Genomic DNA, 14497 nt, shown 5'->3' with positions numbered 1-14497 from the left:
CATGAATTATATTAAGTCTGGAAATGACTTTGTACTTTCCTTGCCACCTCAGAGTACACATCAGTGCACGGAGCTCTGATTGTGCATGCAGAGAGCTGGGGTGTGTTACAGTCCTCGGAAATCTTTCTCTTTACAACCACCCAGAGTGCTGCTGTGAGATCCTGTCTCACACAACATTAGGCAGCAGGCTTGAAATCTAGCAGAAGCCAAACCAAAGTCTGTCAACTCTTCCTAAATGAATTTGCAAGTGGGGAATGGGGGAATGAGATGAATGCCATGGGATGGTTGTGCATGAGTGTAGGGAAGCAACTATTTGTAGAGATCTAAGTACACCACCCCAAAAATACACACATACTTTCCACCATTTAAATATCTTGTCTCTGGGCGGAAGCCAAACATTTTTCTATTTATTTCCACTTATGCCACCAAGATACTAAGGAATTTAATTGCCTAAATCAAAATGTTAAGAAAATATCAGAAGGCTGAACATCCTGGAAAAGGACAAGGTGTTAGGAGGATGTTAATTTATCTAGCATCCTGTGCTGAAGAAAGGAAAGCGTTTCCGGTTGCTAGTGCTGCAAGCTCGCTCAAGTAATTTGTGAAAAAGGCTGCATTTGGTCTGTATGAGAAGCCAAGTTCTGCCTATCATAAGCATTGGGAACACATGCAATGATACCTCTTGTTTCCAGGAGTCCTGACAGCTACTTCCAATTTGCATTTCCAAGTAGAATTAGCAGAGAAAGGAGTTTTACACATTCCTTGCTGATTGGACCGATTGGTTTGTGCTCCATGCAGTGAGGCTCCTGTAAAAGCCCAAACCTCCCAGTTAATCTTCAGAGAGAGTGACAAGAGAGATGACCTTTGGGTGAAGATGGTGGTGGACTTGTGCTCAGGTTACTCCAGGCCAGACTGCGTCACAAATTCCCCATGTGACATTAAGCAAGTCATTCAAACTCTTGGACTTACACATTTTCACAACAGGGATAAGTCCGTTTTACCTATTTAAATTACAGCTCTCTGAGGAGAGTGAGAAAAACTTATTACTGAGTGATTAAAGGAGGCCAGGTGAACCCTTCTCATGCAAAAATTCTGTCCCTGAAGGCAACACTGGGCAGGTAGTCTCTCCTGAGAAATGCTTGAAACCATCATCTTGGTACCTTGCAGGAAAACAGAGCTGTTGCAGCTGGAGGGACCCTCACTGGTTATGCCTCGCAGTTGCCCTCCATTCCCCCTGCAATTCCTGACCTGGTACTGCTTTTATGAGGAGAGGCTTGTTGGAAGAATTTGCAGATTTCCTGAGTGAGCACAGCCAAGAAATCCTCTCCTTGTCCTCTCTCTCTTCAGTTTCATAGGCTACACGGGAAAAAGTTCATACAGGTGGGACTGCTGTGATAACATTTATCTGAACCCAAGGATTCCTCCCCAGGAGAAAGGTCTGGGGGTGAACTGGGTCGGCACTGCTCCTGCTGCCAAAGCAGGGAAAGGAGAGGCTGGGAGAGCCATTCTGACCTAGGCAATGGTAGCAGCACATCTGGTGTCAAGTCTCTTTGCTATAAAATGCCAAGCTGCATTTGTCAGCACCTAAAGCTCAGCTTGGGTGAAAGAACATGATTCTAAAATGCAATTTGTATTATGTTTAATAGTGAAATGATTATTTTAAAGCCATAAAATATTCAACCTTGTTTCATATGGTTGCAAGCTTGCAATATCCATGTCCTCTTCAAGCTCAATCTCCTTGATTACATCTTGCCAAGAGGACAGTACCCATCCCAGATGATCAGCAGGAGTAAGCCTGGGACCTCCGCATTGATTAGGTTGCAGAAGGTTGACTATCTTTTGTGGTGCCTTGTATCTTGGTGCTTGGATTTTCCATGGATCCAGGGTCCAAACATACCATTTACTGGTTCAGTTTAGAAATATCCATGCATAACCAACCCTTTGATTCACAGATTAAAGCAAGAAGACATTGTAGGCTGCAAGAAGATACGTGGCTTACCCATGTCTTCTGTGGGACAAGCTGAATTTGAATGGCCAGGGAACAGTGCTGAAGTTTTCCTGCCATAATTAGTCAAGAGAGTACAAACTGTAAGCAAAAGGCTGTTGGAGTCCCTTTGCCCTCAGGTTAGCCATGTATGGAGCAAACACTAATGCAGCCCAAAGGATTTCGTGCGCAACAAGAGTCTTCCTGAACACACCACTTGACCCACACTGCACGTGCTTCCCATAAGGCCTGAAAAGTCTTTTTTTTTTTTTAAATTTCTGACAAATATACACTTGTATCATGAATGTAAACAGAAATCTAGGTTTATATAAGCATATAATATTTCTAGAAATACATGAATACAAATACAAACCAATAAAAAGATAAATGTGGACTCAGGATCTCAGCAAAGCTGTGACAAACTGTTGAAGTTATTTATGCAACTGGCACATCATCCTGTGTGCTGGGTGGTGCAGATGACGCAAAGCACCACCGCTGCAGGGAGCAAACCTTTTATCTGAGGACATGTATGGTTTGGCGCTTGTGCTCATTGCCTCGGCTCTTACATGCTGCTTGAGGCACCTTAGTTATTCAGCAGCGAAATAAGCAGCAGCACATAGGAAAAAAAAGGAACAAGGGCTTGGTTGTGTTATCACTTTACCTACAGAGTAAAACTGGGCTTTTTCAGAAGGGCATGGTGTTGGCCTGACTAGCTCACCCTGGAAATAACTGTAAAAATTCAGATATACTCACTGGTTTTCCTCCAGTTTCTTCAGTTGATAGGCCACAGCCTGGTGTCCATTTTAACTGGGCTAATCCTCCTCCATCTTCCACGTTAAACCTCTCCGAGAGGGAATGGCACTGACAGCTGCCCCAGGTGTCCCTCTTCAGTGGCAGCAGCATCCAGCCAGCCCTACAAACTCCCACTGCGCGCCCTCTCAAAAAGCAAGGTGGCCCTCGCTCGGCAGCCATGTCTGTTGGCCTTTCTCTCTGCTTTCCCCTTTTCTTTGGGGCAGTTCTGCTTGGGTGAAACAAAATAAAATGAAAACATCCCTGTGGTGCATTAAGCCCAGCCCAAAGCAGTGCATGAGGGCCCAGGGAGAAGAGAAGGGAGAGCAAAAGGGGCATCTCGGCCACTGTCATGGCCGCTGGGGCCTCCTGGGGCACAGGGCCACCAGGCCAGGCTGCTCCCAGGAGTGTCCTCCCCCAGAAATGTGTGAAACACCTGAAAACCACCTAAAAACCACCTGCCCCCATGCTCCCTGCTGTGTCTGGGCAAGTATGGCCCATGCCTGAGGCTAGCAGCATTCACCACTGAAAAATGTAAAATAAATCAATTTTTTTCCTCAGAAAACCCTAAGGTTGTGGGGAGGTAGCTGCAGCAATGGCCCCGTGTTTCCTGGCACCGTTTATTTTTCCCTTCCTTTTCCAGCCAGCTGAATAACAATAAACAGTGTCATTTTGATATGATGTATTTATATTTACATGGTACATTTTAAAGCAATAGCTACACTGATCATACATATTAGAAACAATAAAAAAAGAAGTTAAGAACTAAAATGTACATCATACACTTGTATATATAATTTTTTTTTACACAGAGGTAAAAAGGCTTATAAAAATCAATACAACAGGGTTTTAACTTTTAGTATATAGATACAATAATGATGAGGCTTCAGGCACTTTAATTTGTTAACGTGAGCAATAGCTTGGAAAAAAACAAACCAAAAAACCGTTCCACAACAGAAAAAAAAAATTTGGTTAATGTTTTGTTACCACAGATACAAAAATAAAATCTGAATAATTTCTCTCAAATGATTGATGTCAGTATTGCAAAGCTGACTGGGAGAACGCTACACACTGTTCAGCAGCAGTGTGGAAATTAAGGAGATATATTTACAAAAAACACCCATTTCTGTCATTGTGCCCTTACACCACTGCCTTCACAAACCAAATAACACACGCAGCAAAATCTACAAGTATTCAAAAAACCCAAGAGAAGAGGGAGAAAGGAGGAGGGGAAGAAAAAGAAAAAAAAAAAAAGAGGGATTTTTTTTTTTTTTTTTTGTAAAAACTTTTATTTCCAGACATACAGAAAGGCTTGGAGTATGTCTACTTTACTTAAATAAATAGGGGCACTTCAAGACCGGACAAAAAGCTGTAAGATCTTTTTGTAGTGTTGTGCTTTATAGAGAGAAGATCTTACAGATGTTTGTTTACATGAAACAACTTTGAGAACAGAAATAAAAGGAAAAGGTTGTTCCATTATTTTTTTTTTTTCCGAGGCTGGCTTGACGTTTACTAGACACCATTGAGAGATTTGTCAACTGCTATTAGGCACAAAATATTTATATTTCATTCAGCAAACCCAGACACATCACCCAGAGTGTAACACTCCATCCCTTTTCCACTATCATTCTTTTCTTTTTTTTTTTTTCCCCAACTGAAAAAATCCCCAGCAACTGCTACGAATTAAACCTACCAAACTCTATAGTGTATAAGCACATTGCATACTTAATTCATGGTTGACTAAAAAGCTGTGATTAACTCTCAGAGGAACTGTTGGGACATTCCACCAAGAAAGAATGGCAAGCATTCCTTTTACATTTATTTGGCAAATTAATTTAAAAGAAAAAAAAATTCCTCTCTTTTAAGACTGATGTCAATGTGCAATAGAGGGAGGGAAAGGACATGCACCCACTGGCAATTTACTGCAGAAAGAAATTATGGCAGGAACAGCAGTGCCAGCTTTGACAAGCCAATCCCTAGCTGCCTCAAAGTATTCAGATTGTACTATGCTAGTTAGAGCTCACTGCGCTAAATTTTTTTTTTTAATAAAAATTATTTGGCTATTCCTTGTAATATATTAGAAAAATACTCTTTTTCCAAGCTAATTACAAGCCTTGTACACAAGACAACATGACATTTAAAAAAAATAAAAAAATTAATCTTATCCTGCTGTATGCACCTTATGCATCCACTTGATAAATCTGGGTGGTGAACTGGGGAGGGGAAAGCCAGGAAGACGCTTTGGTCTGGCTCCTGCAAAGACTCACATGCTTAATCCTACACACAGACTCACAGAAATGCTGGATGCATGCACAATACATCAAAACATGTGTAAGCATCTGGAGGATTGGGACCGCAGGTCAGGAAATGGAAGTGGTGGTTAACATCCTGGCTTTTGACTTTAAATACCTGTTTAGATTGCTAAATGTAGTTTCTACCGTGGATGCGTATGTTCTCATGCTCATGTATTATACAGAAAACGAACACACACACACACACAATTTTCCATATAATCCACCACTTAATGCAGCATTTCCCCAGAATTGCCATAATAGTGCTCTTGACGTTGCATTGTTAGTAATTCTTTGCATAACAACAATTTTCCTCATCTGGAACCTTAGTGTTTCATTCACAGATCATTACATGGCTGGCTAATGAAGAAGTTCCCTTTCTTTTGGGCAGAACTCTGAAAATACAGTTTTATTTTTCCGATGTTATTTAGGGAAAAAAGAAAACCCTAAAATTTAAGTTTCCCTTTCAAGTAGTGGTCTGAAATGATTACAGGTAAGGAGAACTACCAGATTCTCAATGGTTATGTGACTATGGTAACTGAACCTTGCTTTCTGTTCATGGAGCTTTATGAACAGAGAAATAATTTGTTTGCTGAAGGAAATGACGATGGACTCTAGAAGAGAAACTGCAGCTTAGATGGCTATTTTTGCTTTAGAAAACAGAACAAAAACCCCAAAGAAAACTAGTGACAGAAATACTGTGTTGTGGTACAAGTTTGTTACTAGCACACCTTCTATACACACGCAATAACTCGATGGCAAGTTAAAATATCTTCCAAGTGATATTTCACTCACTACACCATCCCGTTTCTAGAAATGCCAAAGCTTGCTAACACGCTGATGGTACCACACAAGCAGAGGCAAGACAGACACAACCTGGAGATGTTCTACAATCCACCACCTTTTAAAGCAGTTCTTTTCTCAAACTCATTTTAACTGAAAAAAAACCAAAACAAAACCAAAAAACCAAACATGTACAAGACAGTCTTGTTTTGATTACAGATTAATAATACAAAAGTCTATGCTGTAGGTTAGTTAATTAGAACACTTGATGAGCAAATCAATGCAGTGTGAGCCCCAGACGACCGAATGCAAAGTGATCCGAACTGGATGCTGTTGGGCACAGTGGCTGCATCAAAATGAGAGATCTCAATGCTCCAAAACCAACGTGTTCCTTCAACTACAGGAAAAACGTAACACTTTGAATGCATCTGTAGTCATCCAGCAGCTTTGTGTTTTCCACCACAGCACCTGCACATGACCCCACAGTGGTAACAAGCCCGAAGCGGCAAGTAACAGCACATACATGGAGCAATGAAAGACAAGGCGATAAGGGCCATCCACCGGAGGCAAAACATTTCATCACTGGTGTCGCATGAGCAAGGATCTGTATAGTCTCCTTCTGGATCGGACATACAGTGATAGAGCATAGTGTCTGCGCACCACATACAGCTCACTCGATGGATGCAAGTCTTGACACGGTCTGGAGCATCCTGGCATTGACCTCGTTTGTTCTCCTCATGGTTGAACATGTCCCTGCAGTACACGCACCGCGACCTCTCACCATCTTCCTTCCGCCTGGGCTTGAATTTGACAGGTTGAGTCTTTATCACAGCACCCTTGATATCTTCACCCAGGTCAAAGTCCGAGTTGTCTACATAAGGATAAGTGTATTCGTGTTTTGAGGCCTCACTTTTGGCAAAACGTACGTAGGAGTCCATGTCATCAGGATCAAAGTTCTTTCCTCGTGCTGGGGCATGGCGATAGTCCTCGTATCCAGTCATCCAAATCTTTTCCCGAGGATTGATGCGCACTATCTCCTCATCATCATCTGGAAAGTTGACGTGCCGGTAGGATCGCGGTACTGACTGTGGAAGTAGGGATGGAGACAAAGAGGGAGAAAGGATAAATAAGCTCACTTTGCTATCAGCAATCACTGTTTCCTAAGCAGAGAAAAGCTAGTATTTAACAATTTTTGTCTTTTCTTTTTTGTATGCCCTTCACTGTGACCCATCACAGAATTTCAGCCTTTGCCTCAGGAATGAGTACAACTGTCACAGACCTACAATGGTCTGTGTGCACATGGTACAACATAACACATTAAATCACAGTGTAAAAACTTTTTTTTTTTTTTTTTTAAATAACTCGAAGACATTTAAAGCTAACTGAGAAGGAAAGGGAGAGAAAGGAAGGGGGGTCTTTCAAGGATGTTGGGGGGAATCCAAACACCAGTCTTAGCTATAGGAGACAGCCCTTTAGGTGGCCACACTGGGAAGAAATCTTACTTGTTCTAGATGGTAGTGGTCAGAGCTATAATGGTCATGAAGGTGTCCACGAGTGCAAATTCTTCGATGTTCGCAGGATGCAGGAGAAGCCAGACTTCGCACAGGCTGTTCCCTTTTTTGAGAGGAGTTAGAGGAGCTATCGGTAGCATTCTGTTTTAAATGGAAAGGAGGGAAAAAAATCATCATACATTCAGCTGTTACTGCACACGGTATTAAAAGAGATGTTTTGCCACTCACTGACTTTACGCACACCTGCAATATTGGCAACACCTGACAGCAGGCAGCTTCATAAAGTTTCACATTAAAATACTTGAAAGAGGCAGATCTGTTGCCAGGCCATAAAAGCTGTCGCCACACACATGGAAAAATAATATGCCACAGCCTACCCATGACATATTCACCAACACCACTCGTATTCACTTGGCATGTTATTTGTTATACTGGGCATTGCATGATGATGAGCGTTCACACTAGAAGCTAACTCTGAAGAGCAAAGTTAAACTCCGTCAAATGATGCAATCATGTAAGTCCCATGGGCAGACTCAGACAAAGCATCAGTGTGTCCAGGCTGTACCCCACTAGTTACCCAGGCTACAAAAATACTGGCAACTTCATTAACCTGTAGGCGTCCCATTAAGCCAAAAACTCCTTTACACGTTCTTCTCCAAACACTCACCAAATTCCAGTTCATCACAGGCTACTTGAATAATCAGCTTTCCTTTAAAAACTTCAGGGGTTTTTTTTCCCCTCGGTTTGTCACTAATCTCTAGTGTGCAATGAATGTTGCTTGTGTTTTTATACATTCCTGGCTCATGGTGAGCACTTTCTTTAGGTTAACTAGTTGCATCATTACACAACAATGATCATGAAAGGGTGAAATATCACACAATAACATGCTGTTGTCAATACCCGCAGCTTCTTAATATATGTATTTCACATCCTGGAGAAACACAGTGGTGCACCAGTCTTAGCTATCCTCTCACCATAGCCCTTCCTTGGCTAAAATAGTTTCCATACAATTTCTAGACATTCAGGATTTTGCTGATTAATTCTTTTTATAGATTGCTTGGGCTTTTTCATATTACCATGAATATCAGAGGACAGCTGTTAAGTGCGCGAACAGATCAGGAGCAGGAAAAATGAGCCTCCACGCGCAATGATCAGAAGAGCTGTAACACTGCACGTGCCAAAAATATTGGTGCTTTGAACTAAGAAAAATCTCCATCCCCCTCCCAACTAACAAGCTGTGCTGCACCTATGACAAGTCCAAGGGAAAGGTTTCCATTTGCCACAACATTTAGTCAGAGACACAACCTCAAGAGTGGAGGAAAAAAGTTGTATCGGTAGTGGGAGAAGACTGGTTTTACCTGAAAAGCCTTCTCTCCTTGTCAAGAATGCAGTCTTTAAATATTATTTTCCAATGAATCGTACTAGACACGTCTCTTACTCCAAGAATACAAGAACATTCATTGTGGGCATTTGTTTATTCTGAAAACAGCACTCTGCAAGACTCTGTCCAAAGGTAAGCACACCTTAAAGTATTACAACACAAAATAGGTGTTGATCCTCTTCAACCTGTATAGCACTTAAAAGCACTGAATGCCCAACTTACTTTGTTGAAAGCAAATATACAGATCTCTTTGCAGTATGATGTAAAGCCAGGCTGGGTTATCTGAGAAGTACAACAAGCAGGATGAGTTTTGAAGGGCTGACCCACCCATTAGGAACAGAGTTTTAATGGCATGTGTTTGTTTTGGTTGGGTTTTTTTAAACAAGTACCTAGAAGCAGAACAACTCTTAAGATGGTTAACAACACCTCTAAAATGTAACTGCACTGATATTCAGGCTCTTTTTAAAAAGTGGTTTCTTCAGCCCAGTCTTTGTAACTTACTAGACAAAGGCACTTCAAATCTGGGGTTTAAACCCTTCAAAGCTAATTCTCGTGCTTGTAACTTCAGGTCCTACAATATCTAGCATGTTTTGGGGACATTTCAAAAGAAAATGAGCAGCTTCTACAAGCAAGTACTTTGTAACAACATTAAGCTTCCAACCTATCTGGAAAACCTGAGAAAAATTAGGATTTAGTTACAACTGCCACCTCATACGAGTACCTTTTTGCAGGTACTGCAGTATGCAGTGCAGGCCCAGATGCCAAGCTGTAATTTAAGCTTCTCAGAACAACAACAGAAAGGCACACACCCCATAGTCCAGGCAGCTTCAGCCTGCAGCATGCTCTCAAAGTTAAACTTTGACTGACATGAACCAAAAAGAAGGCAGGGCCTTAACACGGTGCCGTGCCAGCCAGCAGGACCCTTCACCTTCACTGGAACCACGGCTGAGCCCTGCTGGGGCAAGCCTTTTGTGTATTATGCTCCGAAAACGTCACAGGTGCTCATGGTCAAAATAACAAAGCCTGGGAAAATTACCCAACTGGAGGAGTTTGCACATACTGGCCTGCAACCCCCTTACCCTCCTAGATGAAAATAAAAATCCCAAACTGGATATAACTGCTAGATAATCTCAGTGGGGCAGCTGGGAGCTATAACCAGCCCTCCAAGCAGCATGCTATTTGCTGCCTCTTGGGGAAGGCAGTATTTCTGCAATAGGCAATTGGAAAAGAGGCTGTAGTGATTTTTATCTTTCCTGATTCTTATCTACCCTTGCTTTCCTCCACACCTTATTCTCCTTCAGACCCAGCAGGGCAACTGAGCCTCTCTTCCACATGTGTTGACATGGCTACAAAACCTGTTTGCAGCATACCAGAGAGGCTGTGCCTCTGGCCTTTGCTTTCACCTTAGTAAAAATTGCTGCATTTCCACGTTCAATGTCCTCAGATTAGAGGGGCGGTTTGCCAACACAAACACTTAACCTAAGCGCCCAGAAAGGGAGAAAGCAAGCTATCTGAGAGTAGGTCTCTGCTCACTCATCTGTAAAAAAAGTTCATGCTGCCTCCTGGTTGGTGACACTAAAGGCAACTGGTTGACAAACGCAGCATCTGCAGGGTTACCTTGCTGACCATTGGCTGGGATAGCACTGTTACTTTCCAACAAGGTCCCCCATCAAAGCTTCAAACTTCTGCAGAAGAGAGAAGGCTCTCGACACATAGGAATGAATGGTTTGAAGATTGGGGAAAAAAAGGTAGGAAATACCTCCCTTCCAAGCAGAAGGTCACCAATGAACCCCACAGGCTCCTCCCCTGTGCTGGTGAGCATAGTCATCAATGATCTGAAGAGAGAGGTGAACAAGATGACACAGTTTTCTGATGAAACTGAAGTTATTCAAGGGAGTAAAAATGAAAGCTGATCCTGAAAACTTGCTTAAGAATCTCCTAATGCTGAGAGACTGGATGAATAAACAAAAAAAACCAAAAAACCAAAAAAAACTATACAAAATTTTATCCCTAAAGTGGAAAGTGACAGAGACACCTTGATCTGACAGGTACAATGATGCACTCTGAGCCAGCTATTGCTGCTCAAGAAAGAGATCTTGGGGTTAAAACAGACAGCCCTGTGACAGTGTCAGGTTGGTGGCTCAGCAACAGATTTAAAAAAAAAAAAAAAAAAGCAGCATCAACAAAGATGATCATCAAGGCATTGCATGTATCTGCTGTGCTTCCCCAGTCTGCAGTGCTGGCCTCCCCTCCATCCTGTGTCCATAAGGGTACTGTCACCATTGCAAACTCACAGAGCCATGGTCAGGAAAATCGAGGACAGGGGTTGGTTTCTCAACAACAACTAACTAAATAGCCTGGGTCTCTCCATTCTGGAAAAGAGATGATGGAAAGGACTGTGAACACGGGAAGAGAAGTAGTATTGAATCGTGAGTCCCATGGGAACGTGAGTAGGAAGAGATTATTCTTCTGGTATTCCTCAGAGGACTTCAAGGCATTCACTGGAATAGGCTTGGGTAAGATTCAAACAGAAAGAGGTACTTCTGACAGAGCCCATAGTTAAAACGTGGTTCAAAAAGCCACACAGAAAACCTCAGAGGAAACTAAGTGATTGAGGATCAAAGGCATGATGATGCTCAGGCCTTCAAAAGCATACTGTTCTCTCAGTACCACTCCACTGGGAGTGAACCTGGACTTGGTGACTGGCAAAAATCAAGCACATTGTCAAAGAAAAGGCATTCTCATCTTCAGCCAAATACCACTACAAACAAATGATGGCAAGACTTTGTCAGTGGAAGCAGGGAACAACTTATGTTCCCCATGACAAGACTGGGTCTTGGCTGGGATTTTCTACCACCAACATAGCAGTGAAAATTTTGGGGAGGATGGTGGAGGGGGGAGACATGAGAGGGTTGTTGCAGGTCAGCCAAATACGACACACTTGCCTACAGGAATGTATCTAGAAAGGACATAGTGTCCAGAGTCAGGCTATTTCACTGATGGAAAAACATGTCCCAAACCATTGAGTCACTGGTCTGTCAGAGAAACACTGTCTTCCTCTAAAGCCTGTTGAAATCAGTCCAGCTCCAGTATTTGTTTCTGAGGGGAAACTATTGAAAACATGCCCAGTAGCCACATAAGAGAAATGAACCCAAAACTGAAGTTATTGGAACAGGGAGTCTGGTAAGAAACTCTGTTTCAACATGCCCTCAAATACTTAATTAGAGAAATTTGTACCGCACGTACTAGAGCTTTGCTATTGCTATGGCGGTCGCAAAGTCTTGTGGTTTCACTGCCTGGATAACAAAATCATTAATCATGACCATAATAGTAATTTTATAAAACCTGTGCAACACATTTCCTTTTGCAAGTGAGCAGTACATATCTGAGTGAGCACACATATCGCATGTTTGATATGGCTGTTTTGAGAAACAACACCAGGCTTCTACATGGAAATGATTGCACTGTGATCATCACAAAAAAAAGTGTCCCTGTTTCCCCCTCAGACTTTCAGAAGTGACTCATTAAATTAAAAAAACCCTAGTCATTAGTAAAGAAGATTATGTTAATAATTTACTGTAGTTTACTTCTCATTGAAATGGATTTGTTACACAAGAATGGCCAGCTAATCAGGTGCCTAAGTAATATTGTGAGATAAGCATCTATTATCAAAACCAATGAGAAAAAGAAGTCTTTTCCGGCTCCTGAACTGGACTGATCACCTTGCCTTTAATGGCTTTACAGAATAGGTTCATGCAACATCCAAGGGTGACTACAAAACAGAAGGTTTGTCTCAAAATTATGAAGCAATACAATCTGCAGCAGCTTGTCAGAAATCAGTTGTCAGAGGGAAATTATGGAGCTGTCACTTGTAACTTCCAGAAGTGCTCTCAGCTAGCTAAAGCATTTGCAAGTTTGCTGTCAAAAATAACTGTGGGTCAAGCAAGACAACGTTTTTCTTCTCCTTCTAGGATTTTAACGGTTACATGAGGTGGTAAGGACAAGGGGGAATAGAAGCATCATGATGTTAACAAGTAGTTTTGCAAGTAATGGTCCTAAAGGAATCGAAAACCCATGTCAGCTTGGCCTTTGCAAAGCACAAGCCCTCTACAAACCAACCTGCTGTCTACTGCCATGCTCCCCTTTGCTCAGCTCCCACGGCTGTGCAAGCCCGCTCACTGCATCACCCATATCTGAGGAGGACTGTCAACATGCAGCATGGAAACACAAAACTTGATGGGGGCTCAAGGTCTCATCTTTACCAAGGCAGCCTTCTGCAACAGCCAAACCTCCTCATAGTGGCTCCTGTGTTCACTTCAGGAAGCCTAGACATGTTAAAGAGGAGCCCATCACCATCTCGTCATGTGAAAAGACGTGCCCATCGTCCCCAGGAGAAGAAACCCAGCACCCTCACCTATTCATGGCTTGAGGATAAGCCTGGAAAAACGACAGCCAAGAAAGCTGCATCCTCCCTCCAACCGCAGCCTGACCACCTCCGGCCGAGACCCACACAATGAGCTCCCTGCAGGCAGCTGGAGCCCTTTGTTTGTGTGCTCTGCCCAGGTGCAATCCCTTAGGAGACCTGGCATAAGCCAGCTCTTCTTCACTTGGCCCTTTTCATTCACTGGAATAAGGGAAAACACAGCTGTGCTATCAATACAGAAAGGAAAAATGATAAAGTCCGTGAAACGGTACACAGCAAGCGAGCAATACCAAGCTAAGCGTCAATCTGAAGTTTATCTGCAGAGTCTCCACTGTTTATGAACTTCACAAAGAGGAAGTCTGAGAGTTATTTCGGACACATGGCAAAGAAACTTCCACCTCTCCAAAGAAATTAAGATAAAATATAGTCTCCCAGAACTCCCTCAGCTTAATCTTGCCATAACAAGTCCTTCCTTTCCCATCCAACTTTTTTTTTTTAAAGCCTAAAGAAATATAGCACTTTTGAATTTCACAAAGAGGGGAACAGCAAAAATCCTAATTTTTGTCTCAAAATGCCTTTTCCTCTCTTTTCAAGAAAATTAGAAGAGGAAACAGTTGACATTTTCCATCCACCTCTAAGTGTGCCCTGTATACACAGGACAGCCCACTTCAAAGGGGGCTTAGATTATCTAAGTATTAAGAAAAAGGTTCAGTGTGAAAAATCTCTTAAGATTTGAGACTCTTGTCTCCTGAGCACAAGCTTTTAATTTGTCATGGCAAGATAAAGCCACAGAAGAAAATGCTTTTGTCAAATTTCTGTTTGTTTCCTATCACTAAAGACAAGACAAAAATTGTATTGAAAAAAATTGCTTTGATACATTTTTGAAACTTTTTGACACTTTCATCTGCTGAGGACCGCTGGAGCTGAATCTACTTCTATTCCCCCTAGCAGAGAGTCTGAAGGAAAAGCTTCATGTTAGATTATACCCCAGTACAGTTCAAAGACAAATTGGCTGCACACAACCATAACAATAAGCATGGATTCAGATTTTTCTAAAACCAGAACAGGGCTATAGTTTCTCAAATGTTTGGACTGTTTCCTAGTCACCACTTACACAAATACCAATATAAAGTACAGAAAGCTAGCTAGTTTTACTGCTACTTTTTTTATTTTTAAGTTTTGTGGTTATAGCTTTTAGTGCCAGAAGGATGCTGGTAGCTTTGCTGTCTTAAGTCAAAACTTAGGCAACATTTACAAGAATTTGATGCACAAGATCATCTCCGTCAAGCTAATGCTAAACCTGCTTCTGGCATCATCAGTCAGTTCTGCATGGACCAC

At 42.1% G+C, this 14497-nt stretch overlaps 1 protein-coding gene across 1 annotated transcript in view; it reads right to left on the bottom strand.

Moving 5' to 3' along the window:
- Positions 1 to 3477: 3477 nt before the first annotated feature.
- Positions 3478 to 14497, bottom strand: part of SPRED2 (sprouty related EVH1 domain containing 2) — a 65971-nt gene continuing 54951 nt past the window's right edge. The window contains exons 5-6 of the mRNA XM_049801003.1: positions 7347 to 7496; positions 3478 to 6929 (exon numbers count right to left, since the gene is read on the bottom strand). Coding sequence (XP_049656960.1) covers positions 6279 to 6929; positions 7347 to 7496 — 801 coding nt within the window. The 3' untranslated portion in view covers positions 3478 to 6278. The remainder of the gene's footprint in view (positions 6930 to 7346; positions 7497 to 14497) is intronic.

The sequence above is a fragment of the Accipiter gentilis genome, chromosome 5 (genome assembly GCF_929443795.1).
Source record: "Accipiter gentilis chromosome 5, bAccGen1.1, whole genome shotgun sequence".
NCBI classification, from domain to species: domain Eukaryota; kingdom Metazoa; phylum Chordata; class Aves; order Accipitriformes; family Accipitridae; genus Astur; species Astur gentilis.
Note: the sequence above shows the minus strand (reverse complement) of the source record. Positions and strands in the feature narration are given on the sequence as shown.